This window comes from Phyllostomus hastatus, unplaced genomic scaffold (genome assembly GCF_019186645.2).
Source record: "Phyllostomus hastatus isolate PE091 unplaced genomic scaffold, TTU_PhHast_1.1 phas_contig_40, whole genome shotgun sequence".
NCBI lineage: Eukaryota > Metazoa > Chordata > Mammalia > Chiroptera > Phyllostomidae > Phyllostomus > Phyllostomus hastatus.
This window is the reverse complement of record NW_025333872.1, coordinates 91,273,588-91,299,074: the sequence shown is the minus strand read 5'-3', so window position 1 is coordinate 91,299,074 and position 25,487 is coordinate 91,273,588. Positions and strand designations below refer to the sequence as shown.

At 42.2% G+C, this 25,487-nt stretch overlaps 1 protein-coding gene across 11 annotated transcripts in view; it reads left to right on the top strand.

Moving 5' to 3' along the window:
* Positions 1-25,487, top strand: part of IPCEF1 (interaction protein for cytohesin exchange factors 1) — a 147,199-nt gene that overhangs the window by 78,700 nt on the left and 43,012 nt on the right. For 7 of the 11 annotated variants that reach the window (XM_045842757.1, XM_045842758.1, XM_045842754.1 and 4 more), the window contains 4 exons: positions 258-297; positions 922-1,091; positions 23,367-23,440; positions 25,150-25,221. In XM_045842757.1, the coding sequence (XP_045698713.1) occupies positions 258-297; positions 922-1,091; positions 23,367-23,440; positions 25,150-25,221 (356 nt within the window). Of the gene's footprint in view, positions 1-257; positions 298-419; positions 554-921; positions 1,092-23,366; positions 23,441-25,149; positions 25,222-25,487 lie in introns of those variants that run through there. The other 4 variants (XM_045842759.1, XM_045842760.1, XM_045842755.1 and 1 more) reach the window with 2 other exon arrangements.

Genomic DNA, 25,487 nt, shown 5'->3' with positions numbered 1-25,487 from the left:
GGCTGCCTGTGGGTGGAAACAGGAAACATCGGTGATAAATGCTGTTACCTTTTTTTTTTCCAGTTTCAGCTCAGTGTCTATTGATTCTAATTAGCACATTTTGTGCCTCAGCTATGGCTCCCCTCAGCTCGGCTTGGAGAGTTTTTTTTAGCCTCATCCTGCTCATAAACACTGCCACCTCCTCCCTCCCCGCTCTCTTTACAAATGTTACAACACAATCAGAAATTTCCTCTTTTCTTTCCTTCCTGCATTTTCAGCAGGTTCCCTTGCGGCAGAAGCCCACAAAGAAAACTCAAGGTAATTAGATCTCTTTTGTTCGTTTATCCCCTCTCGTGTGTGCGTGCGGTTTTTCTCTTGGATGCCTTCGTTGGGATCAGCTTTTTGCCTGTCGTACCGCTAATATCAGGAGGTGGATGGCAGTTTAATTTGGGGTTATTTTTTTTGATTGATTTTAAGAAATGATGGCATGCTATTCATTTGGATTAATCCCTTGTGGTGTGTCGGAAGAGCTCAGAAAGCCTGCCACTGAGTGGCAGAGTGGCTGTGTTTTCAGGTGGGCATTAACCCTTCTCCGTGTCTGGCACAAGTAACTGCCATCGGTGCTGACAGGAGCTTTGCTAGTGCAGTGAAGTGCCTGACAGTCGGAGGATTTTAATTTTCAACTTATTCTTGTTGCATATTCTTGGACTTGCATGTTCGTCTCACTATTTCTTTGGTCATGTCTTGTCCCTTCTAAGCACCCAATAAACGTTTACAAATAAAATAGATAAATTACCCTCCCCCCTTTTTTTTTCCGCATTTCTTTTACATGAGTCTTGGTACGAAGCCCAACTCCCAGGAGGTAAAAAAATGAAGTTACCTTTCCCTCTGTCACATACATCGGGGTGATATGTGACCACCTTTTCACACCATTGTTTGCAGGCGTTTTCATGATGAGTCGGAGGAGGATATCGTGCAAAGACCTGGGGCACGCCGACTGCCAAGGCTGGCTATATAAGAAAAAGGAAAAAGGAACTTTCCTAGGCAACAAATGGAAAAAGTTCTGGGTTGTACTGAAGGCATCGTCGCTATACTGGTACAGCAATCAATTGGTGAGTCTGCTCTCCCCCCGCCCTCCTGTCCCAGCCTCTCTGACTGAGGGAGGACGAAAGATCCTTGCCGGGCAGATGATTCCCATGGGAAACTTAATTTTTATTCCTGGGACTTGGAACTGAGCAAATAAACAAGTTCTAGAAGCGATTTCTGGTCCAGTATGTATGTAGGTCACTCTGCTTGACTGACTAATCGACCGTTGGAGAAGGGCATCCACGTGTACATGCTCACTGAAGGAGGCGTTCGGTGTCTGTCACTGTTATTACTGCGGGAGAGAGGCTGATCATCTCGGGGTTTCCCTGGACAGCGCTGGGCATGGGCAATGTATAGTGTTAAGGTCTCTGTGAAAAAGGGGACTCAGCGCTGAGGGGTGTCAGTTGATTCAGCCCACAGGAGCTATTTCCGTTTCTCTTCCTTGACTCTCTTTTTCTTTGACCTTGTTGATCAGATGGGTTGGCCTGGGAACCGCTAAGCGGAGAGCCAGGGTTGTGTCGCTGACTGTCGTGTCGTGCTCCTTGGCATGCTCGGTGATGGTGTGGAACTACCGAGGCTCGGACACACTCGATAAGAGAGTTTTCTGAGCTGTCGTGTAGAGGCAGTACACTTTTGTGCTCTGCTGCACAGGCTTAGTCTGCTGCTGGAATGGGCTAGGAGTAAAGATACTGGTAGAAGCTGCGCTGATCTTTCCTGGCTGGAAACATTCGGAAAACAAGGATATTGTTGAATATGGAATGAGGAGCGACTTCTCCCTTAGGAATGAGTAGCCAGTTGCTGATCTCAGCACAGCTTGAGTTTGTTTGTGTGGTAAAGTGGAAGATTAGCAATGGATATTCTTTGATCAATTAAGGGGAGGTTAGGAATTACTTAATAAGCCAGGGAAATTCTTTTTATGTGGCACTGTCCTTCCAAAGTAACTTCTGTGTGTCCATAGCTCAAGCAGCAGAGTATCGGAGCATCCAGTCTTGTAAGTGTAAAATAAGTGCTGTGTGTATAGTTTGTGGGCACAATTTTTTAGTTGATAATTTGCATTCACAGGTCACTAGTTCCCTGACATCCTTCCTGTAAAGACCTGCTAAACTGGACCCAACTCTAGTGCCCTGGAATTAGCCTTCTCCCCCGTGCCTCCCTCTGCACCCCTCCCCCTGCACCCCTCCCCCACTCATCCCCAAGCTTATCACTTTGGCTTCACCCCATGCAAAACATGCTGCAAAAATTTTTTATCATGTCCTATAGAAATATATTTCCTCAAGCCCTTTGTGAGTTCTAACAACTTTATCAAAGATTTGGGAGGTTTGAGAGAAACAGTCACTTCGAAGAACATGCAGTCCTTCAGTCTCTTCTTTTTCTCTCCTTTCTTCCACCCTCCTGGACACTGGCCTCGTCTCCTCTGGCCTGCAATGGCTTTACTCAAGTTAAGGCAGCCTGATGCTGGGGTCTCCCCTCCTATCTGAAGAGATGTTTCTTAACAAGTAACAGCAAATAACAACTAATCTTAATTCTCCCTCCTTAAGAAGGAAGAATTAAGATTAGTACACGTTTCAACCTCCTGTTTCATATTAACTTAGGGCTCCTGCTTTCGGGTAGTTGTGGCCACTGAGAGTCTGTCTCTTTTATAAAATGAGGGGACTTAACCGATTTACCTTTTACTACCTCCCCGGGAATTTCCAGAGGCTGTTGGCATTCATTTTCTCGTTCCATCAAATTATTCAGCTGATATGTTCTGGGGGCTGTCCTTGTTTTCACAGAATTTAAAAGAAGCCCCTCTGAACAGCATATGGTTACGGATTTGGTTAATTTGGCTTTGTCAGCTCATTTGGCTTAAGCTTCTCTTAGAGGAGCTATGAATTACCGTTTTGGGCGATAGGGATCTCCTGCTTCCATAGGGAGCAGCAGTGTCGACTGAGACTAGGTTAGAAAAAGGAAAAGGAGGCCCACTCAGGCACCCCAACCTCGCTTGCAAATGCATAAAGCAATATTCAGGTAGCAATTCACACTTGAGTAGAGTTAGTTTAGCAACATAGAATGGTGCATAAATCTGCTGTTACCTGGCCCACTAACTAGTGGTAGGTAACGGAAGGCCCCTTAAGGAGCTGGAAGGCCCTCCAGCTCCTTAATTCTGGGACTGTTTAATGGAAGAGTATCCTGAGCCCAGGACTGTTGCCATACACCAGCCTGACTGCATGCGGGGAGCAGATGAATAATATGATTAGATTACCTTGCTTAATGCCTTCAGTAGGGTTCTGAGAGAGCAAATCTAGAAATGAAATCGAGGGCAATTCTCATGAGGACGTAGAAGCGATCTCATGGGACCCCTTTGCTTGTCTCTGCTGCTCCCCGACAGTGCTGGGGGAGACCAGCTCTTCCCCCGCTCTCTTAGCCACTTTTTGCTGTTACTGCTGTTACCCGCTAACTGACTTGAGCCATACCTTCTTCTTTCATGATGCTTTGCTGCTTCAAACGGCGCTACCCGTACTTCCTTGAGAAAGGTCAAGTCCAGAACTCATCCTCCTTTTTTCACACCTCATGGTATGTGCTTAAAATGTGATACAGCACACAAGAGGGCACGCCAAGTCTTGCAAAATCAGGTTGACGTTTCCCAGCCATGAGCTTTCAGGTGGTTTAAAATCATGGGTTTGAAATCCACACAACTGTTTTTTCTTTACCCCCTGGGGTAAAGTACATGTTCATCTCCCCACTTGTGAGAATCCCCTGACCTGTATTTCTCTTACTTCCCCACCCTCCCCACCCAAGCTTCAACTGTAGAACTTCATTTAAGTCCTTGTTAACACCGTACAGGCTGGCTGGCTCTTTCGGCCGGGGCATGTGCTGTTTCTCTGCTCAGAAAATGCTGTCTTTCTCCCACCCAATCCCATCAAGCTTCTTCCTCCCCGTAAGTCAAATCTGAGTGCAAAGAGCCGTTCTTCCAGGTGCTGTTACTTTATATCCTGTGACCCAAATTAGATTGCCTCTGTCTGTTCCCACAGCATTCTATAATTTGTATTGTTATACTCATCTTTCTCATTTGCACATTTGTTAGACTTTCTCTTTTCCATATTTGATGATAATCTCTGTAGGACAGGATCACAAGTAATCTTTTTTAAAGATTTTATTTATTTATTTTAGAGAGAGGGAAGGGAGGGAGAAAGAGAGACAGAGAGAAACATCAATGCACTGTTGCTGGGGGTCATGGCCTGCAACCCAGGCATGTACCCTGACTGGGAATCGAACCTGCGACACTACAAGTAATCTTTAACAACTTGAACAGTGTCCAACACTTACCGGGCACTTGATGAATATTTGTCGATTTCATAAATAAATGAGATTCGGGAATCACCAGCATTTCTATTACCCGTGGGAATTTTGAGTCATGGAACGGTGAAGAAGGACTGCTTTTGATGCAAAATAATTTTCCAGTGAAGAGATTTCCACTTCCATTCTTAAAAATAGATACAGGAAAGGGTGTAATTTGAGATTTGTTAGAAGGGCTCCACAAAGCTTCAAATAGGTCCCACACAACTACTCTTATTTTGCCAACATCTTCTAAGCGGCTGCCTTATTAGATTTTTTCTAACCGTGGCCTCTGGCTGAAAACCACGGTCTGTTGACCACTGGCCTGGGGTAGAAATGTTGAAAGAGAGACAGAAGGTTTCCTAGGGAAATTCTACTCACTCTAGCATTTCACCCGGGTACCAGACACAGCTGGAGACCCAAGTTTGGGGTCCACGCCTTCTCTCCGGGAAAGGAGAAGAAAAGTTCTGAATTTCTGTTCTCCTTCAGGCCCCCCACTCTGAAATAGTGGCAAGGTAAAGTCCCGAAGACTTTCATTAGTCACCAACACTAGCTCCTATGTTTAAAGTTTCAGGTTTCCCACTGTTGCTGTAACTTGTTTTTCTTTTTGAAGAATTCTTAATTCAAATGTTGCTTAGTTCCTTGGGAAATATAGTGTGGATTTTATTTATATCCAAGACAGATCACAAAGTAAATGTGCATTATGCAACCCAGTTAAAATTAGGGAGGCTCTTCCCTGTTTCTATTCAGAGAGCATGCGCTCATCTCGCTGGTAGGTTTTCTCACGTTCATTACCCAGGCGCGTATGCGGACTGTCGTTACGAGAACATACACATCCTGCTGGGATGCAACTGGGAGGCTCTGCCGAAACAGTTTGGGCTTCAGTCACAGAGCCCAGTTTAGTCTTAGTTACACATAATAGATTAAAAAAAAATGTCTTTCTCAGGAAGCCCACCGTGTGAAGTTTATCATCTATCCATTTATGCACCCACCCACCACCAGCCACCTACATGTTCTTCTGCCAGTATTTGTCAAAGATCAAAAATAATTTGGGCTACCTATTTGTAAATACTATTACACGATTAAAATGAAGAGACAACATTTCTTCTCTCTATTAAGAACTTTTAGGCTGGCGGAGGAGGAGAAGATCTATGTAAATGACATTATCAAAGGAACATTCATGGAAAAAAAATGGCTCTGAGTTTAAGTAATAGGGAGGAATTCTGTAAGTTCTGGGGGAAAGAGAAGTGTTTCAGGTGGAACGGGAGGGAGTTCCGCCACAGTGGTTTTTATTCCTGGAATGTCCTCTTTGCTTTCCAGCTGGGAAGGTGGGCTACTCCCTTTTGTCATTTCCAAAGACGCATGATTTCCTGGGGCAAAAGGCCAGGCTTCTTTACTAGATAAACCCTAGTTTTTACCAATCCCGAAATATTGTTTTCCTGCAGTTTGAAGTGACTATCAAAACGCTTCAGAAAGAGCATTCTCTTAAAACCAGCCTTGGAAGGCCTTTTTGGGGGGTGAGGGGTAGAGAATGAGGGGGTGGGTGTTCCAGTCGGGGGAAGAATGTGGAAAAGGAGTGAAACTCTGCTGAGCCATGCCGACCCACTGTATCCAGCTGTCATAATAACTGAACACGGCAGATTTCGTTATTCCCATTTTTAAAGGGAGTTTGCTGAAGCTCAGGGAGTTTAAGTGGTTTGTTCAAGTCACGTAAGTAGCAAACGGCAGAGCCAGACTCCTTCCTAGGGCTGCCCATGTAGCAGTGAGTGGGACCAGTCAATGGGGACTCGGATGCACCGCACAGAAGGTGGATTTGATCCAGTATGGAGTAGGGAGCCATCGCATATTCCCGAATTAGAAGATGACCTAATGGAACTGGCATGTGGAAATACTAACCTAGCAGTAATTAACGGGATGTAGTGGTGGGAATGATGGAGCTTTCCCAAGGCCCTTTGGGAGAGGGGGATAACATGCAGGCGTTGAGCCATAAACTCCTGGGCTGTAGAGTGGAAACTGAAAATTTGGGGCATACTACACAAAAGGAAAGGCAAGGTATGTTGAGAGCTTGGATATAAGACACAAAACATTTGAAGCTAAACTAAGAACAGTCCCATGTTTTGGAGCCTGGAGAGACTGGAAAAATGACATGAAAACTGAGGGAAAGAATTTATGGCTAAAAATACAGAATTTCACTTAAACTCATCATCCTTTGCTTTTTTTAGTTTATTCTAGCTGTGTATAAAATTACTAGAAACTTGTGTTGTTTGAGTGAACCATTAACTGGTGCTGTGCAAGCAGGTCCTGGGGCCCTGGGCTCTGTATAGGAAGGGTGAGTCATCTAACTCCTCATTTCCTAAAAGACTTTTGTAGGTTAGTACCTGGTTTAAAATATATTGTGGAGACTTTTCCATTTTCTGTGAATCTTCTCTGCCTGCCCAAGTGTGATCTTTCTCCCTCACTGTCACGCGCTTCCACGGATCTGTGGATTTAAGTAACTGTGCCTCTGTCGCACGCTCTCAGGCTTGAGCTGCATGTGCACTTCCCATGCATTTCAGAGGATCATAGATGTGGCAGGGATTTTTTTTTTTAATCAGTTTTATAAGAATCTCTATAGCCAAGATCTAATCTGTTTTTAGATGAGGCAGAATTCACCTTTGCAGAAAATAATAGGTGAACGCCAGAACTTCTCTTTTTATGAGATGACTGTTCTGAAAGTTTCAGTCTTAAGGAAAATAAAGAATGGGTTAGCTCTCCTCTAGGAAGAGGGGTTTGTCTTCTGTGCTTGGCGTGAGCGACCCCCTGTTAGCACAGATTTTTGAAAAGTGTCTGAGTGAGGTTAGCATCAATTAGAAAACAATTGCTGCAGGCATTGGTGAGAGCCCATAAAATTCTTTTATTTTTTTTAACCCACCACACTGTAAATACCTGAGGCAATATTCTTTACTCCTCTGGTTTCACCTGTGTCTCTGAAGTCTAGAACTAGGAGACGCAGAGTGGGCACCAATCTCTTTTGAGATAACTCCTTACTATATCACTTATCAATTAGTAATATAAGCAAATTAATCAAAGTATTATTGAGCACCTGACATGTTCCCCAGATTTCTGCTCAAATGAGATGCTTTATGAATCATGGGCTTTTAATGTATTTGAACTCTATACTTATTTAAATTTAAAAATTTTTTTCAATTACATGTTTACTTGTTATATTAACTCTTCTAGTTATATTAATTATAACTATTAACTTGTTATATTAACTTGTTATACTACATGTTCACTATTATGTTAACTTTAGGTGCACAGCATAGTAGTTAGACATAACTCACGAAGTCTCACCCCAGAAGTCTGGCATCCAGCAGACACCACATATAGTTGTTACAGTGTTACTGATTCTATTCCCTGAGCTGTACTTTGCATTCCAGTGACTGTTTTGTAGCTGCCAACTTGTACTTCTTGATTCCTTCATATTTCTCACCCAGCCCCCAAACCCCTCTCCCATCTGGCAACCATCCGTTAGTTCTGTGAGTTTGTTTCTATCTTGTTTATTTTGTTTTTTTTTCTTAGATTCCACATAAAAGTGAAATCATATGGCATTTTTCTTTTCTGTCTTATTTCACTTAGCATAATACCCTGTAGGTCCATCCATATTGTTGCAAAAGGTAAGATCTCATTCTACAGCCAAGTAATATTATGTTGTATATATGTATCATTTCTTTATCCATTGTCTTTTGATTATAACATTTAATTCTTTACATTTACAGTGATTATTTATAGTTTTTTAATAAAGATTTTATTTATTTATTTATTTTAGAGAGAGGGAAGGGAGGGAGAAAGAGAGAGAGAGAGAGAAACATCAATGTGTGGTTGCTGGGGGCCATGGCCTGCAACCCAGGCATGTGCCCTGACTGGGAATTGAACCTGCGATGCTTGGGTTCACAGCCCACGCTCAATCCACTGAGCTACGGCAGTCAGGCTATTTATAGGTTTGTGGTTATTGCCATATCATTAATTATTTTCTGGTTGTTATGTATGTCTTCTCTGTTTCTTCCTTATTTTCTAACTGCTCTTGTATGTTAATGACTTTCTGTGGTGCTGTGTTTGGATTCCTTTCTCTTTATTTCTTACCTAACCTCCTGTGGAGTTTTGATTTGTGGTTACCATGTCCTTTATATACACCAAGCTATGTTTATAGCATCTATTTCAAGTTGATGGTCACCTAGGTTTAAATACATTCTAAAATCACTACCATTTTTACTCACTCTCTCCAAGTGTATGTTTTTGTCACTATTTTTTACTTCTTTTGTGTGTGTGTGCGCGTGTGTGTATGGACCCCTTCATTTGTTGTTGTAGTTATACACGATGTTTTTAATTTTGCCTTTTAACCTTTGTACCAGTTGTGGTTGACTCGCTGGTTTTACTATGTGTGTGTTTGCCTTTATCGGTGAAAATTTTTTTCTTTGCTGTATTTTCTTATTCAAACTTTTTATTTTTCTTATTAAAGAAGTCCCTTTAATATTTTTTTATAATACTGTTTTGGTGGTGATGAATTCCTTTGTTTTTTTTTCTTGTCTGTGAACATATTTATTGTTTTAGCCAAAAACCAACCTCTGAGTGTATCCTAAACAAAATTCCAATATTTAAGTTTTTTTCAGAGGAGACAATTCTAACCAATTATGTGAAATTACTGAACTCTTTGCCAACATCTGTCCCTTGGGCAGGGGTGTCCAACCTTTTGATGTCTCTGGGCCACACTGGAAGAAGAAGAGTGTTCTTGGGCCACACATTAAATACATTGCAACATGTAATCACACACAAAAAAACTCATAATGTTTTAAGTAAATTTAATTATGATTTTGTGTTGGGTTGCATTCCCGGCCATCCTGGGCCGCCTGCGGCCTGCAGGCCAGGGGTTGGACCCCCCTGCAGAGTTTGTATTGGAAAGGAGAAGGAGAAGACACAATATTGATAGGACTTCCCAGGGCAAAATAGGATGTTTTGGCAGCTGTCAGGGAGCAGGTCACCTCTGGGTGATGACTGATGGACGAAAGGGCTAAACGTGATTGTTTAGGTGCCTCTTCACAACTGGACACAGGAGTGATTGACGACTTTTGCAGTTTGCTACACCCCTCATTATAATTTCAGCTATGTGGAGGAGAGCTTGAGAATGGACAATTGGTTTAATCTGTATGTTATCTATGATGCTACCACTGTGTCCTAACACTTATTTTCCTTGGTAGATTCCCAGAATGTATTTTGAAACGAGTGGTTTCCCACCGTGGCTTTATGATCCAGTCCGTCCGTGCTTGGGGCAGGCAGGTTTTAATCACTTCCGCTTGCTAAATTCACACAATGTGTGAGCCGTTGCTTGTGCTGCCAATATTGTTTTCCTCTATATCCTTTCCACCAACTTTTCAAAATTGATTGTGAAACATCAGGACTGTGAAGTTCCTCGTGTCTTTTGTCTCGTTCTCAGGAGGCAGGGACATGGCCCGGCACAGCTGCTTTGGACAGGATGCCGGAGTTAGTGCCGTGGGATTGGCCCCCCGCACAGGCGGGGACTCCTGGTGTGCAGCAGTGACCGAAGTGCCCGTTCAAGAGAGGAGACACTGTCCCCCTTCTCGGGGGGGCAGTGCGTGGTGCTTCCCATGGTGTTGCCACAGCTTCTGTTTTATCTTCCCTTGGTCAAATCCATTTTCTTGCTTCTTGAAACTTTAAATTAATTAAAAAGAAGTTTTAAAATAGTATGCAATGATATGTGTTCGTTTAGAACAACTAGAATAGATAATTAAGCAAAATGAAAAGACAGACAGGGAGACAGACAAAGAAATAAATGAATTAAGATCATTTGTTTCAGTGAATCACTATCTCACCACGATGGCATGATCAGTGTAAACATCTTGTTATATTTCCAAACATTTATTTTATGTTTTCTAAAAATAAAATGATACTATGCCTAATGTTGTAACTTGATTTTCTCACTAAGCAACACATTATGAACACATTTCCATGTCAGTACATGTGTATCCATAACAACACTTCTAAAGCCTGTATCACATATGGATGTATTATAGTTTATCAATCCATGAATCTAAAATCAGAACTATCTTTTTTTCTAAAATCTTTTAAAATAGCTAATAGCAGATAGAATATACAAGTACACATGCACTAACTTCCATATAAAGCAATACACATTTAATTTGTGTATAAACATATGTTTGTGTAACTATTAATATGTGTGTAAATGTTAACATGCACCTGGATATATTGATATGTGTACATATTCATATGTGTACATATACATATGTGTATGCATGTGCGTGGTGTTTATAACTTAGTCATTCTGGTAAGCTAGCAGGCAGAGAAGTGGATTTTGCCAGCGTGGTATAAAGGCGAGCTGTTCCCTGGATTCCAGTTCTGCATTTTCTTATGAAGCCGTGCATTCCTGGGTCAGTGATGTAACTCTCTATGCGTCCATTTTCTTACAAGTAAAGTGTGACTAGAAAATTATGTCCACAAAATTCACAGCGACTATGAGAAGATCCCCTGTTTCTTAAAACAAAATAAAAAAAATCAAAGGAATATATCCAAAGGAAGGCAATTTTGGGTATTTTAGATAAAATGTGTTTACATAACATCGTGATTTTTGGAGTGCAGAAGAATTGTGGTAAGGGTTGTCAGACACCAGAAATTGCTTCTTTTCGCAATAATGACTTATCCCGTGCTTGAAGTTTTACAAATGTGCCTACTGACCCCAAGTAAAGGATGAGTTTGAGGCATGAAGCAGGGGAGTGAGCTAGCAGGCCCTGGGGGGTGCTTCAGCGCAGTAGCAGCTGACCTGGAGGAAGAGTTCAGGTAGTTCATGACTGAGTCATGGGGACTGTGTGTACATTTCTCAAGCCATAGCATGAGAAGTGGCCCATGGGATGAGCTGAACTTTCGGTTAGATTTGAGGATTTTCCTGAAAAGTCGTTCTATGAAGATTTACTGTCCCTCTGGAGCAAGCTCTTTTAAGGGCCAAAGGCCCAGCTGCGTCTACAGATAAGCTGACCGACAAACTCCTCTGTCGCAGTGCTGCTGTGTTTAGTCTCCCAGAGAGCAGATTTCAAGAACATTTCCAAAGAAAGCTATGCAATGGAAATTTTTTAAAAAAAGATTCATTATGAAAGGAGTCAGAATTTGGGAGAATCTACGTTAAACCGTGTCTTCAGAAAAGGCACGAGGAAAGGACGTGCTGTAGCTTCAGGGGTCCCTTCAGAACCAGGAGGACAGCTTCTGCGGTGATGCTGTAACCACTTTACGCCTGAGGCCAACCGCCCACCCTCTCCGGGCCGCCGTCGGCCTTATCTGTTCTACAGAGCTGTGAATAGGACGTGGTGCTCATGAATAGCACGTTAACCACGGTTTTCATACCTTGAAGCTTGTGACACTTACAGTGGCAAATGTATTTTCACCTTTTACTGGAAAAGAATGATTTGGGGAGTAGTAGCTTTTACATTGTTTAAAAATTTGTTTTAAAAACATGGTGGTGAAATACACATCACATGCAGTTTCCCATGTTAACCATATTTTAAGGGTGAAGTCTGGCGGCATTAAATACATTCACACTATTATGCAAGCGTCTCTAGAACACTTCATCTTACTGGAACTCTGCACTCAGTAACTTTCCATTTCTCCTTCCCTCCGCCCCCGGCAACTGCCATTCTGCTTTTTGTATTATGAGTTTGACTACTCCAGGTAGTTCATATACGTGGAATCATACAGTATTTGTCCATTTGTATCTGGCTTATTTGACTTAGCATAATGTCTTCAGGTTTCATTCATGTTTTAGCCTGTGTCAGAGTTTCCTTTCTTTTTAAGGCCGAATAATATTCCATTGCATGCTGATCCATTCACACCTGTTGGGTTGAGTCAACCTTTTGGCTGTTGTGAATAATGCTGCTCGGAGCCTGGGGAATCTCTTTCCTTTCAGCATTTTTGTTTTGTTTTGTTTTGTGTTTAGAAGTGGACTTACCGGATCATGTGATCCCTCTGTTTTTAATTCTCTGAGCTCTCACACTGTTTTCCCTACTGGCCGCTCCCCTTTACCGTCCCACCAACCGTAGGAAGTTCCGGTTTTTCTGCACGCTCACCAGCACGTGCTACTTCTTTTTTTGGTAGAAGCCATTCTAACAGGTGTGTGGTAGTATCTCTTTGTGGTCTTGCTTTGCATTTCCTTAGTGGTTATTGACCTTGAGCATCTTTTCATGTGTATTTTGGTCATTTGCAGATCGTCCTTCGAGAAATGTCTTTTTCCATTTTTGAATCAAGCTGTTTGTTTTGCTGAGGTTGAATATTATTGTAATAGCACTAAAAAAAACTCAGTTCAAAGAGATATGACTGTTCCTAAAGTATGGGAAGATTTAATACCCATTGTGTGATGGCAAGCTTATATGTGATACTAACTCACTATGACTTTAGGGGAACTAATCTTATTCTTGATTTCTCCTTAATTTTTAATATTGAAAGCGAATGCACTAGATTTTTACTTTTCTTAAATGGGGCTCCACGCCTGCCCTAACCATGGATGGTAAAGGAAATTTATTAAATAAAGAGAGATGTAATTTGTTCCTTAGTAGTGAGATTTGATCAACTTCCTTCTTATTCATTGAAAACTGTCCTACCTATTTAGTGCTTTCTTCCTTTTTTCGGACCATGTTGTTGAAGAGATCAGCCCTGTGTTGGTGAAAATTATCTGCAGGGTTTTAAAGTTCTAAAAGGACAGGTGGGAGACGAAGTCGGACAGGGTCAGACCCTGAATGGCCTGGGCGCTCAGGATCTTACATTACAGGCAACAATTGCAAAAGATTCTTTTATACTGTGTGGTTTCCTTCTTAACTTTTTTTGAAAATGATATTTCAGAAGAAAGGGACTCTCTTTGTGTGTCAGACTACCAGAAAGTTCACGAGTAATGATTTCATTTAAAATATGACTCCATAGGGAGAGAATGGCAGAATGGAAGAATGGAGGAATGAATGGCGAGCTAGGAGAACTGATTTACAAATCCTAGAACAGGGTGCCAGTTACTTCTTAGTCACCGCGTGCACATGACCTAATACGCCAGTGCGGCAGGCATCCTTGAGTAATGTTTAGGAGGAAACAGTGAAGAGGGCTTAGAGTGCCCAGCAGCTGGGCTATACGTGTTCTTGGAGAAGAAGGGCATTTTGGTTCAGGTTTCCCAGAAGCAGGCCCTGAAAAGAGAATTTGGGCGCCAGTCGTTTATTTGGGAAGTGATACCGGAAATATTTGGAAAGGGAATGGGGAAGTGAGAAAGGGTAGAGAATCAGCTAAGGAACCTCTCTACTGAGCAAACACATTTTGACTGTGGGTGACTGGAGCTGAATTCTGCCGTGCAACTCCAAGAGCCTTGGAGACACACGCACCTCAGAGTTTTCCTTCCACGGGGCAGGGGGACCCGGGGTGGGTACACACGGAGTCCCATGGTCGCTGCTGGAGGACTTGTCCTGAGGGCAGTGACTCTCAGCACGGGTGGAGGAACAGGATGTGGCAGCCAAGGAAGTACCCCCCGCCCCCTGCCGCCCACCACCACCACCACCACCACCAGCAAGAGATGGAGGTGCTGTCCGTGGGAGGTCTGGCCAGTGTGCCCTGGGAGGTCAGGTTGAGGGGATGTAGTGGGGCCACCAGCAGCGCCTGCTGCAGGGATCTGCATCCCTCAGACCCTTTTCTCTGCCTCTAGTTGGAGCCGCAGCATCCTCAGCACCGCCGTAGTTATCACCATCAGTGTTTTCGCTCCATTTTTATCATCAATGCCAGAACTCCGTGGATTCCGTAGTAAATTGGGCCTTTCTCTTTATTTGTCAAAAACATTTACCAAGTGTTTCCCATGTAGAATTTCTGTTTCTAGGCATTTGTGAGAACAAAGGATGAGTGTCTTTGGTCAACATCTCAATTCTAGTCACAGGGTAAGGTTAGATAAAACCAAACGCAACAATACTTTAACAAAGCCTCCCCTAAATAATGTATGAAGATATAGTAGGCTTGTGAGCATCTTTGTTCTCCAAAGAACTTAAAATATTTCTTGCAATGACTAGTCTGCGGCAAAGAAGGCAGGCAAGGCGGAGACACGCAGCAGCTGTTCGGGGGGTTCAGCTGACAGTGGATGGAGTAAAACGACACGTGATTTCACTTTTGTCTTTCTGGGATATCCCTTCTCTTTTGCTTTCATTCCTTTGTCCAGTTCTTGTCAGATAATGAAATAATACGATCTTAATTTTTAATACAATTTAAGACTATTATATACAACACATCTATGTTAAACCTCGTTAGCCTTGAGATGCTGGTTATACCTGCTTTTTCACTTGTGTGGATGCGGTGTGGATTTGGTATCAAGTGTCTCGATGCAAGGCACCTACTGTGTGCATCCATCCATCGATGACTGCAAATTCTCTTCTCCTGTTTTAGCTCCTAGTGGTGACTGAAGAAATGTTTCTCTCATTTTATTTTAAATTGTATTTATTTATTTTTAGAGAGAGGAGCAGGGAGGGAGAAAGCGAGGGAGAGAAACAGCAGTGTGAGAGAGAAACATTGACCCATTGCCTCTCGTACGTGCCCCTTATACTGGGGCCGAACCCACAGCCCAGGCATGTGTCCTGACTGGAATCAAACGAGCAACCCCTCGTTTTGCTGGCCAGCACCCAGCCAACTGAACCACATCAGTCAGGGCAGAGCAGTTTTTCAAGGTCATGTCTGGAATTATTGACCTGATTATTGGGTTCAGGTCTGAGTTCTGTCACTTCAGTAATACCACGTAACTTTCTCATTTTATAATGCCAGTCTAGTTTGGTGTCTGGTTTAGCAACCAATCACTTTGCAAATTGTGGCACTCAGATATGATCGATTTTCCTCTAACGTTGAAGACAGCAGTTCCTCAGTGGACCATATACTTAGCTCTCAATAAACATGAACTATTTACATTTCTTGGAAGGACTTCAGGCGTTCTCACTGCCACGTCTGCTTCTGATACTAGAAGAAAAAAAAAACAAAACAAAAAAATCATTTTGTCTTGCTTCCTCGGCAGTGCTTGTCACGGCCCAGCACCGGTGGGCTCAGCCCTCCTCCGCCCACCGGCACAGCGGTGCCAGCCGAGTGCAGGTGGCCTTGGCGTGGAACCGTCCTTCTTCCTTTTCTGCAAGGAACAGGCCTCCTCAGAGCAGAGCAGCGCTGTGGACTCTCTCGTGGGGAGAGGAAGAGGGAACTTTAGATGAAATGAAAACTTTTTTTTTGTTGGGGGGGAAGTGGGCAAAAGCTGATTAAGACAATGTAAAAAATAATAACGATGTCATGTCTACAAATCCTTACACCCTATCCCACCAGCCGTCCACAGTCAACATTCTGTGCTTTCTGGCCCCTTGGAGTCATTATTATTTGCGTGGGGTTATGTCATCAGGCTTACGTTCTGTGAGGTTCATCGGTTTCTATCTGTTTTTCAATTTTAGGAATTGCTTCTTTTTTGGCTTGTTTTTGTTTTATTCCTAATATATATTATTTACCCCAGCCCCCAAATCAACACTATATAACAAATTATAACCAGATAAATCTTGCTTTCATTTGTATTCCTCTACCCTCTTTTCTTCCTCCTTTTCTGTTTTTGTTTTATTTTTCCATTGAGTCTTTTTGTAGATACAGACAAGTATGTATACTGAGGCATATCCTATTTCTCTTTTCTTACACAAAATTGGCATACTCTATCTGTTGTACTTTGCCTTACTTTTTCTTTTACCATGTCCTAGAGATTACATCTATATGTGTCATTTTTTATAGTCATCCATAGCACGTGGATGCCGCAGTTTATTTAACAGTCCCCTGCTGACAGGCATTTGGATTCTTTACAGTCTTTTTCTGTTGCAGATAAGGTTGCAATGCACATGTCATTACACATCATATTGTTCAGGGCAAATCCTAGAAGGGGGATTCCTTGTTGGGTCAAAGGGCACATGCATTGTTGCTAGTCACTGCCCGGCTTCCTTCCATCGAGTTCCCTCTTGCATTACCACCGACAGTGTCTGACACCATTTCTCTGTAGAGCGGGAGCTTTCACAATTGATGTGACATTTTCTTTTCTTCCATCTCAGTTTACTTTAAGCGTGTATTTTAGAGCCTCGAACTCAGATATCCGCAGTGGTGATGACTCCGTGTGCACCATTAGAATTGAGTGACAGCTGTTCTAAGGTGACAGGAGGATGGGCAGTTGTGCTGCAAGCTTAGACTTGGCCCGAACTGAGCAGGCCACGGATCTATTTGGAGAAATGGAGTTCGCAGCTTCTCCTGATTCTGATAGTCACTGGGTCGCCTCACTTATGTTTTATTTAAAGTAATTCCAAAAATGTCGAATTCATATTTATACATCAACACAAAAGCATATTACAGAAAATCTACATTCTGTTTTTAAAACCACCTTCCCCTCAAATTGAAGATTTCATTTAAAGACCTGTCATTTCTTTAATCACAGGTTTTGAGGGGAGACGCTACAGTGAAAACCCTTATAGACAGTAAGGTGCCTCTTGATTTCAGAGTTGTTAAAGTATAAAAAAAATGAGGTTTCTTTGAGTCAAGGAAATATGGTTTCACGGAGAATAGAGAGATAATTATACTCTTTATTTTGAACCATGGGCTGCATAATAATTTTTTCTGTTATACTTCATTCATAGCTGGTTTGGTTTTCTCTGACTTAGCCTGGGACACACACACACTACTCTTATTTTGCTAGGTCTGCCCTGCTGCCTGTCTGACTTGTGTAGATACGTAAACTAACTTTGTCTGTTTTGCAAGGTATTTGTAGTGTGAAAAGCCAGACTTTGATGTCAAGGGACACTTACTTTTGTATTTAAATATTCAAATTTGGTGACTCATTTTAATCAATTTAAAACATAGGTCTGAAGTGTGGCAAACTCCACATAAAATACCTTTGCCTCTAAAATGCCTGTAGCCTGCACTTGAAGCCATATTAGGCTTAAACCACAGACTGTAAGATGTATTAAACCAGCTTTGCGTCTAATGTTTGCATGAATCGCATGGAGTTGTAATCAGGACCACCAGACACCTCCTACTTTCCCTTCTTTTGTGTCCCACTGGCGGCTGAAGGGGAGGGATTTCACCCATAGCTTTTTACTCCTTCCAATGTCCTGCATCTCATGTTGGAAAAGCAGGTTTATGGAAATGTATTTTTTATATCATAAAATTCACCCTATTTAAATTTATAATTCAGTATTTCTTGCTAAATATACTGAGCGATGATACCACTGTAATAAATCAGTTTTAAATTACTTTCATTATATCAATAAAATCCTCCATGCCCATTTACAGCTCATCTCCACCCCCAGCCCAGCTCCAGGCAACTGCCATTCTTTTCATCTCCACAGATTTGCCCTTTCTCTACATCTCACGTAAATGAATTATAGGGTTCTTGTATTTGACTTTCACTCAGCATAATGTTTTCAAGGTTCATTCATATTTTTAGCATGCTTTCAGGATATGCCTTTATTGATTTGAGAGAGAAAGAGAGAGAGAGAGATCAATGTGAGAAAGAAACATTGATTGGTGTTTTTCCCTGTACCTGCCCTGACCAGGGATCGAACTTGCACCCTAGGTATGTGACCTGACTGGGAATCAAACCTGCAATCTTTTGGTAATTGGGGTGACACTCTAACCAACTGAGCCTTGGCCAGAGCAACAGGGGAAAAGTTTTAAAGGTCACACCTAGGTTGATTGCTGGAGACGTATCTAGGGGAGGGAGGGAGGAGGGGCATTATAAGCCTAGAAGAAGAAGGCACCCCCTTTGCCTGCTCAACTTCACTATTTTCCATAACAGCTATTGCCTATAACTGTGTAATTTATGTGCTTACATGTCAAATTATTGTCTCTTTCCCCTTGAGAGTAAAGATCTCTCTCTGTTTTGTTCACTGGTCTATTCCAAATATCTCACACAGTGCCTGACACAAAGAAGCCACTCAAATATGTATGTTGAATAAATGCATGCGTAACCCTAACAGTTTTGATAAAAACATGCATTCAGTGCTGCCTAATGACAGCAAGAGCAGGTGAGACTCCACGGGGACAAACAAAATCAGCGTTGTTGGAAAAAGTGGGTGATCTGGTTGGTGAGGAGGAACACCTTTAATCTTGTGAAACGTCATACCACAAAGTGACGGGCTTGTCTCGCTTCAGGGTTAAGACTAGACTTGGTAAGACAAGTTGCCTCCATGGCCAAAGGGTGGCTTGATACCTCTGGCAAGAAAGCAATTTTTTTTTTTTGTAAGTTTGGGATACAGAGGATTGTTTGCAGGTATCAATGTAGAACTTTCAAGTAATGTCCCAGAAAGTTAAGAATTCTTGAAGAGGAAGGATATCATTTGAGAACACTATTTGGGTTACTGTAACAAGGAATAAGGGATCTGAGAGGAGCAGGAGGAGGGAAAGGAGGAGGAAGAGGAGAAAACTGTCATTGCTTCAGGATTTGCCTCTTGTGATTGTCATTTTTGAGGCATTGTTTTTGCAAGTCAAAGAAGCAAGGACACTTTTTGACACAGTTGTCTTGATTTTGAGCATATCTTGAATGTCTTCTAAACAGTGGAACATGCCTTTGCTCGTAAAGAAACACTTTACTGGGGAAACACAAAGGCGTCTTTCACTCGGATTTATTTAGGGTCTCAGGTGAAGGAATCTCAGCCATTCGCTAATGCAGAAAATCAATCCACCCAAATGAAGATTTACAATTTTTTATTCTAAACAAATAACACATCTAGTAAAGGCATATGAATATTTCATTTTTTTGTTGATTGATTTTTTTGTGTTGTTATTGCTTGAGATGGGCTTTTGGAACTGAAAATAAATCGTCTAGAGACAAATAATGCAATCCATTGGATATCAATTCTAATTTAGCTGGATGGAAACATTTTCAGTGTTTTCGTTTCTTTGTTTATTTTGGCTGAGTAAGGAGCAGGGACACTGGAGGAAATGAAATTGCATAATTAAGCAGGACTTGATAATGAAGGGCCTTTTATACTCTGCTAAAGCACATAGACTTCATCCAAGGGCAATTGGGAACCGTGCGGGATTTTAATGAAGAAAGTGACGTGAAGAACGTTCATGAAGCTTTGCTCTTGCTGTGCCGTTGCAGTGATAACCGGAGGGAACGACAGAACTAGGGAGAGGGGGAACGGTACGGGAGACTTTCCAGCAATTCAGGCGAGGTGAGCGGTGACCTGAAGGAAATGGTGGGGAAGAGGCGTGTTGAAGGGCAGAGACAGAGGCGCAGGTGATACAACTTGCACGGGCGCTGAGAAGGAGATGGACGAGGCAAAGACGTGTCTCGTATCTTTTGACAACTGCATGGAAGCAGTGTCACTGATTGAAGCAGAGGACACGGGAGAAACAGGAACAGGCATGGTGTGGAGTAAGAGGATGAGTTTGGTTTTGGGTTTGTCACTCTTAGGGAATATCTCAGTCAGCCTGGGCTGCTATAACTGAGTATCAGCCAGCATTTATTCCCTGCTGTTCTGGAGGCAGGCAAGTCCAGGATCAAAGTGCTGGCAGATTCTGTGTCTGGTGAGGGCTCTCTTTCTGGTTTGCAAACAGTTGCCTTTCTCTGTATCTCCACATGGAGGTAAGAGAGGGGCGCTGGGCTCCTCTTAAAAAGGCATTAATCTCACCCTGACTGGTGTGACTCAGCGGGTTGGGCATTGTCCTGTAAACCGAAAGGTTGCTGGTTTGACTCCTGGTCAGAGCACATGCCTGCATTGTGGGCCATGTCCCTGGTTGGGGGCGTGCAAAAGGCAACTGATTGATATTTCTCTGTCATATCAATGTTTCCCTCTCCCTTCCCCTCTCTCTAAAATGAATAAATAAATGAATAAAATCTTAAAAAGAGGGCACTAATCTCATCATGGGACTCTACCCTCATGACCTCATCTAAACCTAATTACCTCCCAAAGGCTACACTTCCAAATACCATCACAGTAGGCATTAGGTATTCATCATATGAATTTGGGGGGACACATTCAGTTCACAGTGGGGAGCCCATGGAATACCCATGCAGCTAGGGACACGAGGCGGCTGGATCCCTGAGACAGGACCTCTGGGTTGAATCCCAGTCTGAAGCACAGCTTTTGGATGTGTGTATACGGTGGTGATACGTGCAGCTGCGGGAGTGTGAATGATGCCCCGCAAAGAGTATTGGAATGAGAAGAGAAGGGGTTCGTGGTCAGAAGTCTGGGAATATTGCCATTTAAGAGCAGACAGGAGGAAGAGACCCATAGAAAGAGAGCAAGGAGTAGTTTGAGGACAAGAGGAGCCACAGAAATACCAAAAAGCAGGGCATGAGGCTTTTCAAGGTGGAGGGGGCAGGCCACAGTATCAGTTATGGGTTCAATTAAGTGAGGGCTCATCAAGGTAGGTGGGACCTAGCAACATGGATGTCACCGGGCTCCTGGTAACTACCACCCCTGTGGAACAGTGGACATAGAGGTGAATGGATGGAGGAAGTAGAGACAGATGGTTAATATAAATTATTTTATTTTTTATTCTAACATGATTATAGAAATTTGTCTAAAAATGCCTCGGCCTGACATAGGTTTCTTTTCCCTGAGGTGATATTTACACAAGATGAACGGTTTTGAAGCGAGCAGTGCAGTGCCGTTTAGCACACTCTCAGTGCTGTGCGACCATCACCTCCGTCTAGTTCCAGATACTTTCATCACACACGGAGGCAAACCTGTGCGCATTAAGCTGTGTACCTCCCCGTTTCCTACTCCCCCAAGTGTCTGGCAACCACTAATCTGTGTTCTCTCTCTGTGCATTTACCCGTTCTGGATATTTCATATAAATGAAATCGTACAATGTGTGACATTTCATTTCTGGCTTCTTTCACTTTGCATAGTGCTCTCCAGGTTTATTTACATTATCACATGTAGTTCTTCATTTGTTTTGATGGCTGAATGATATTCTATTGTATGGCTATACCACAATGGGTTTATCTCTTCTTCCATTGATGGAATGTGGACTCTTTCCACCCTTTGGCCATTGCAAATAATGCGGCTGCACTTGTGCGCGTACATGCGCTTGTTGGAGCACTTGTTTTTCACTTTCTTGGGTAGAAGGGTGAATTGCTGGAGCCCGACACAGCTTTTCGAAACTATACTTTTATATAATGTTAACTGGGAATCCGCAGGAAGCACCGTGCAGTGTAGAAAGTGTTAATTTGCCCAGTCTGTGTTCTTTAAGTAGTTCTCATTCTCTTTGAGATAAGTTGGTGAGACTGCTATCGAGGAATTAATAAAGAGCTCATCAAGAAATAGAGAAGTTGGATTTAAAAAATACGCATATATTATAAAAGTACAGGTACACAATTTTAAGGAAGTGCCCTTTATTTTTACCTCTTTATTTTTTTAAAATTTATGTTTCAATGACAATTACAGGTGGCATACAATATTAGGTTAGTTTCAGGCGTACAACATAGTGATTCAACATTGGCATAACTTACGATAAATCTAGTGCCCATCTAGGAAGTGCCCTTTAGAATTGAACTTTGAGTCTTACAAGAAAAAAGCATTTCAAGTGAAATGCTTTGGGTAAACTGACTCATGTAGGGGGGAAACATAAGACAGGCATAGGATTGGATGTTTCGGTTGAATTTTTCTGCAGAACGGAGGGCAGGCTGTGCTCTAGTTGGCAGTGAGGGAAAGATGACATAAACTAAGAACATCCATGGTGCTAATTTAATATCTGGCTGATTTTTTAAATTAGGATTGTATTTTCAGAATCATTTTTTGCTTCCCTCCCAACAACCATTGACTAATCCATGTTCATTCTTGTGGCCTGTACTTCTCCCCTCAGACACCCGTGCAGAGGGTAGAAGATTTAAGTTTTATTCGTCGTAAGCAATCTAGCTTCCTTGTGGTCCAGTTAAACTTTATCCACATAGTAAAGACTAACACATTCTTCGAGAGGTGGGAGAATGATTACATTTCCTATGAAAGTACTGATGTTTCAAGGTGGCATTTATGTCTCAAAAATGTCATTTTCTTTGTCAGTCTTTCCTTTGTAGAAAGAACTCCCAGGAATTGACTATGGAGCTGAGATTTTTCCCAGATAAGACTCTGTGATTTATTCCCGAAGGAACTCCCTACAGTCTTGGGAGAAGAAGTAATGTTAGTTGGGTATTTGTTCAGTGTTTTATTCACCTGAGCTCATTTAAGTCTTTTTGTTTTTAAACAATTTTATTTATTTTTTTAAACTATTTTTTAAAGTTTTTACTTATTTATTTTTAGAGAGAGAAGGGAGGGAGATAGAGATAGAGATAGAGAGAGAGAGAGAAACATCAATGTGCGGTTGCTGGGGGCTGTGGCCTGCAACCCAGGAATGTACCCTGGCTGGGAACCGAACCTGCGACACTTCGGTTCGCAGCCTGCGCTCAATCCACTGAGCTACGCCAGCCAGGGCTCATTTAAGTCTTTTAATCACCAGTATGTGGTTGATTCTTACTAAGAACCTTGATTTACTCACTCCAACGTCAAGCCTCTGTCCACCATATATGTGAGTGCTAATTAGGCCCCGTCTTCTGTGCTGTGGCTCACTAGAGTCCTGGGATGAGAGTGGTGCTGCAGATGGCCGTAGGCTCAGCTGGAGGCAGAGCTCCCATGGGTTCGGAAGAGAGGAAGGGGCAGGCAAGGCCCTCTGGGTGCCCTCCATTGGCCATCCCGCAGCTGTGTCATGTTACTGCTCGTGGACAGATTCTAGATGACTTTATAGGCGAGTATTAAATCCCTTAGTGAAATGTGTATCTAGGATAAGTCCAATGCTGATTCATGGGGATATCTTTTGATTCTTCTTTATTTTATTTATGCTATCTTATTGAATGTATGTAAGGTAATCTCAATAAACTGACTACTAGAGCTACTGCATGTATTCATATATGTGGTATGCATGTGTTTCAGGCAGAAAAAGCTGATGGATTTGTCAAACTGTCTGATTTCACTGTGGAGAGAGCATCCGAATGCAAAAAAAAGCAGTAAGTTGTCTTATCATTTTCCAGAAAACTCTGAGCCAGGATCACCTCCCTTCATAAAGCCCCTGGGGTGATGTGGTGATTTGGAAGTTAATGAAGGTGGCACACCATGTCTGAGAACGTTGAGTTTCTTATGGGTTGGCATCTTAGACCACAATAGACGCTTTTAACCTGTTATTTTCAGGAGTTTCACTTTGTGGAGCAGATGGATCGTACAGCCCCGCGGAGCCTTGGCATGGCCTGTCATTGACGACTGTGTCTGTGATGGAATTAACCACACGCTCCTTCCAGAGCTGGCAGGGAGGTCAGATGTCAAGATTTTGTCCATGTGACGAGAGTGACTAGTTAAATAGAATTAAATAGAATTCAGAGCTGTCTATAAGATGGCAAAACCAGTTACTTTTTCTTAGTTTAGAGAATTAGCAGTAGCACCACTGAAATTCAATTCCCTTGAGATGTCTTAGCCTTGGGGATTACACCCTGATATAATTTAAATTCAAAAGATTAGAGAATGAGCAGGAACAGAAGTCATCAGCCGTGGTCCTAACGTTACGGAGAAGAGGACAGCCTAGAACTCACGGGAGGGCCGGCTCTGGACCCGCTCTCCTGACCTCGAGTCAGGTGCGCTTGACAGCAGCCTGCTGCATTTCCCATGTGTCCTCTCCACCCTTTTCTTAGTCTTTCTTATCCTTTTGACATCTTTTCCCGTTTTGTTGGAAGGGAGCATTTCCCATTGGTCTGTGTTACTAGTAGCGGGAGTTGATTCATTTATTTCTAAAACAATGAATAAACTGGTGCTAATTTTAAGTCTTTGCCCCTCTGGTGTAGCCGCATGTATCCAATGACACAGGAGTTTGTGATGATTCCTGTGGTTTGGACCATGTGTTTCTAAATAGCTTTGCCCAGAGTGTAGGACTTCCAGTCTGGATGGTGAAGGGGAAACACTTTATTATTTGCTGTCTTTAATGTTTTATACTTTGATTTTAAACTGAAAGTCTCCCTTATATTGTTTTCTTTACTAGGGGGTGGTTGGATAAGGTTTTAGATGGGTTATAGCATTTTGGAAATTCTGTGCTTGATTGTTTTCCTATAAATAAATTCTGTACATATTTGATTGAATTAATATTTGAAGGGGTTTATCTAAGTACTTTGAAGCGATACTTCTATCACTCTGAGTTTTAATTTATTGTCTCTTATAGAAACATAGTTAGTGAATGAAAATAAGATAATATACCCATATGTTTTATTTATTTATTTATTTATTTTTAAAGATTTTATTTATTTATTTTTAGAGAGGGAAGGGAGGGAGATAGAGAGAGAGAAACATCAATGTGCAGTTGCTGGGGGTTATAGCCTGCAACCCAGGCATGTACCCTGGCTGGGAATCGAACCTGTGACACTTTGGTTTGCAGCTCGTGCTCAATCCACTGAGCCACACCAGCCAGGGCTACCCATGTGTTTTAAATAGAAACTATTGGGTGGCCAAGACTCAGTCCTGTTCTGGATGTTCTGATATGATAAATTAACCCTCTGTTTTTAAATGAAATAGAGATTAGATAATAGGTATTTGGTGTGACTAGATTATTTTTTGTAAATTTACAAAGGGAGTGGGTGACCTTACCATACTTATATTTGACTGATACAATTTCCAACCTGTTGATGATTACACTCACTAATTTTATATGTGTCTATGCTTTTTTTTCCCCCTCAAGTGCTTTTAAGGTCAGCCACCCACAGATCAAGACCTTTTATTTCGCAGCTGAGAATACGCAGGAAATGAACATGTAAGTAGAGGAAATTGCTAAATCCAGTCTTTATGGGAACAGACTTACTTTGGTCAGGAGTTTGAATTTTACACGTATGTTCATATCAATTATTGTTTTATTTCTGCTGCTTTAAGTATGCATCTCTTCAGCAGCCATAGCGTCTTCTTGTTTTCTTCTTTGGAAGCAGCTTGGGGGACCACATCAAAATGGCTATTTTAAGAAGAAGTAGTGAGATTCTTCTGTGGGGAACGCTAAACTGAGAAAGGAAGAGACAAAAGTCATTA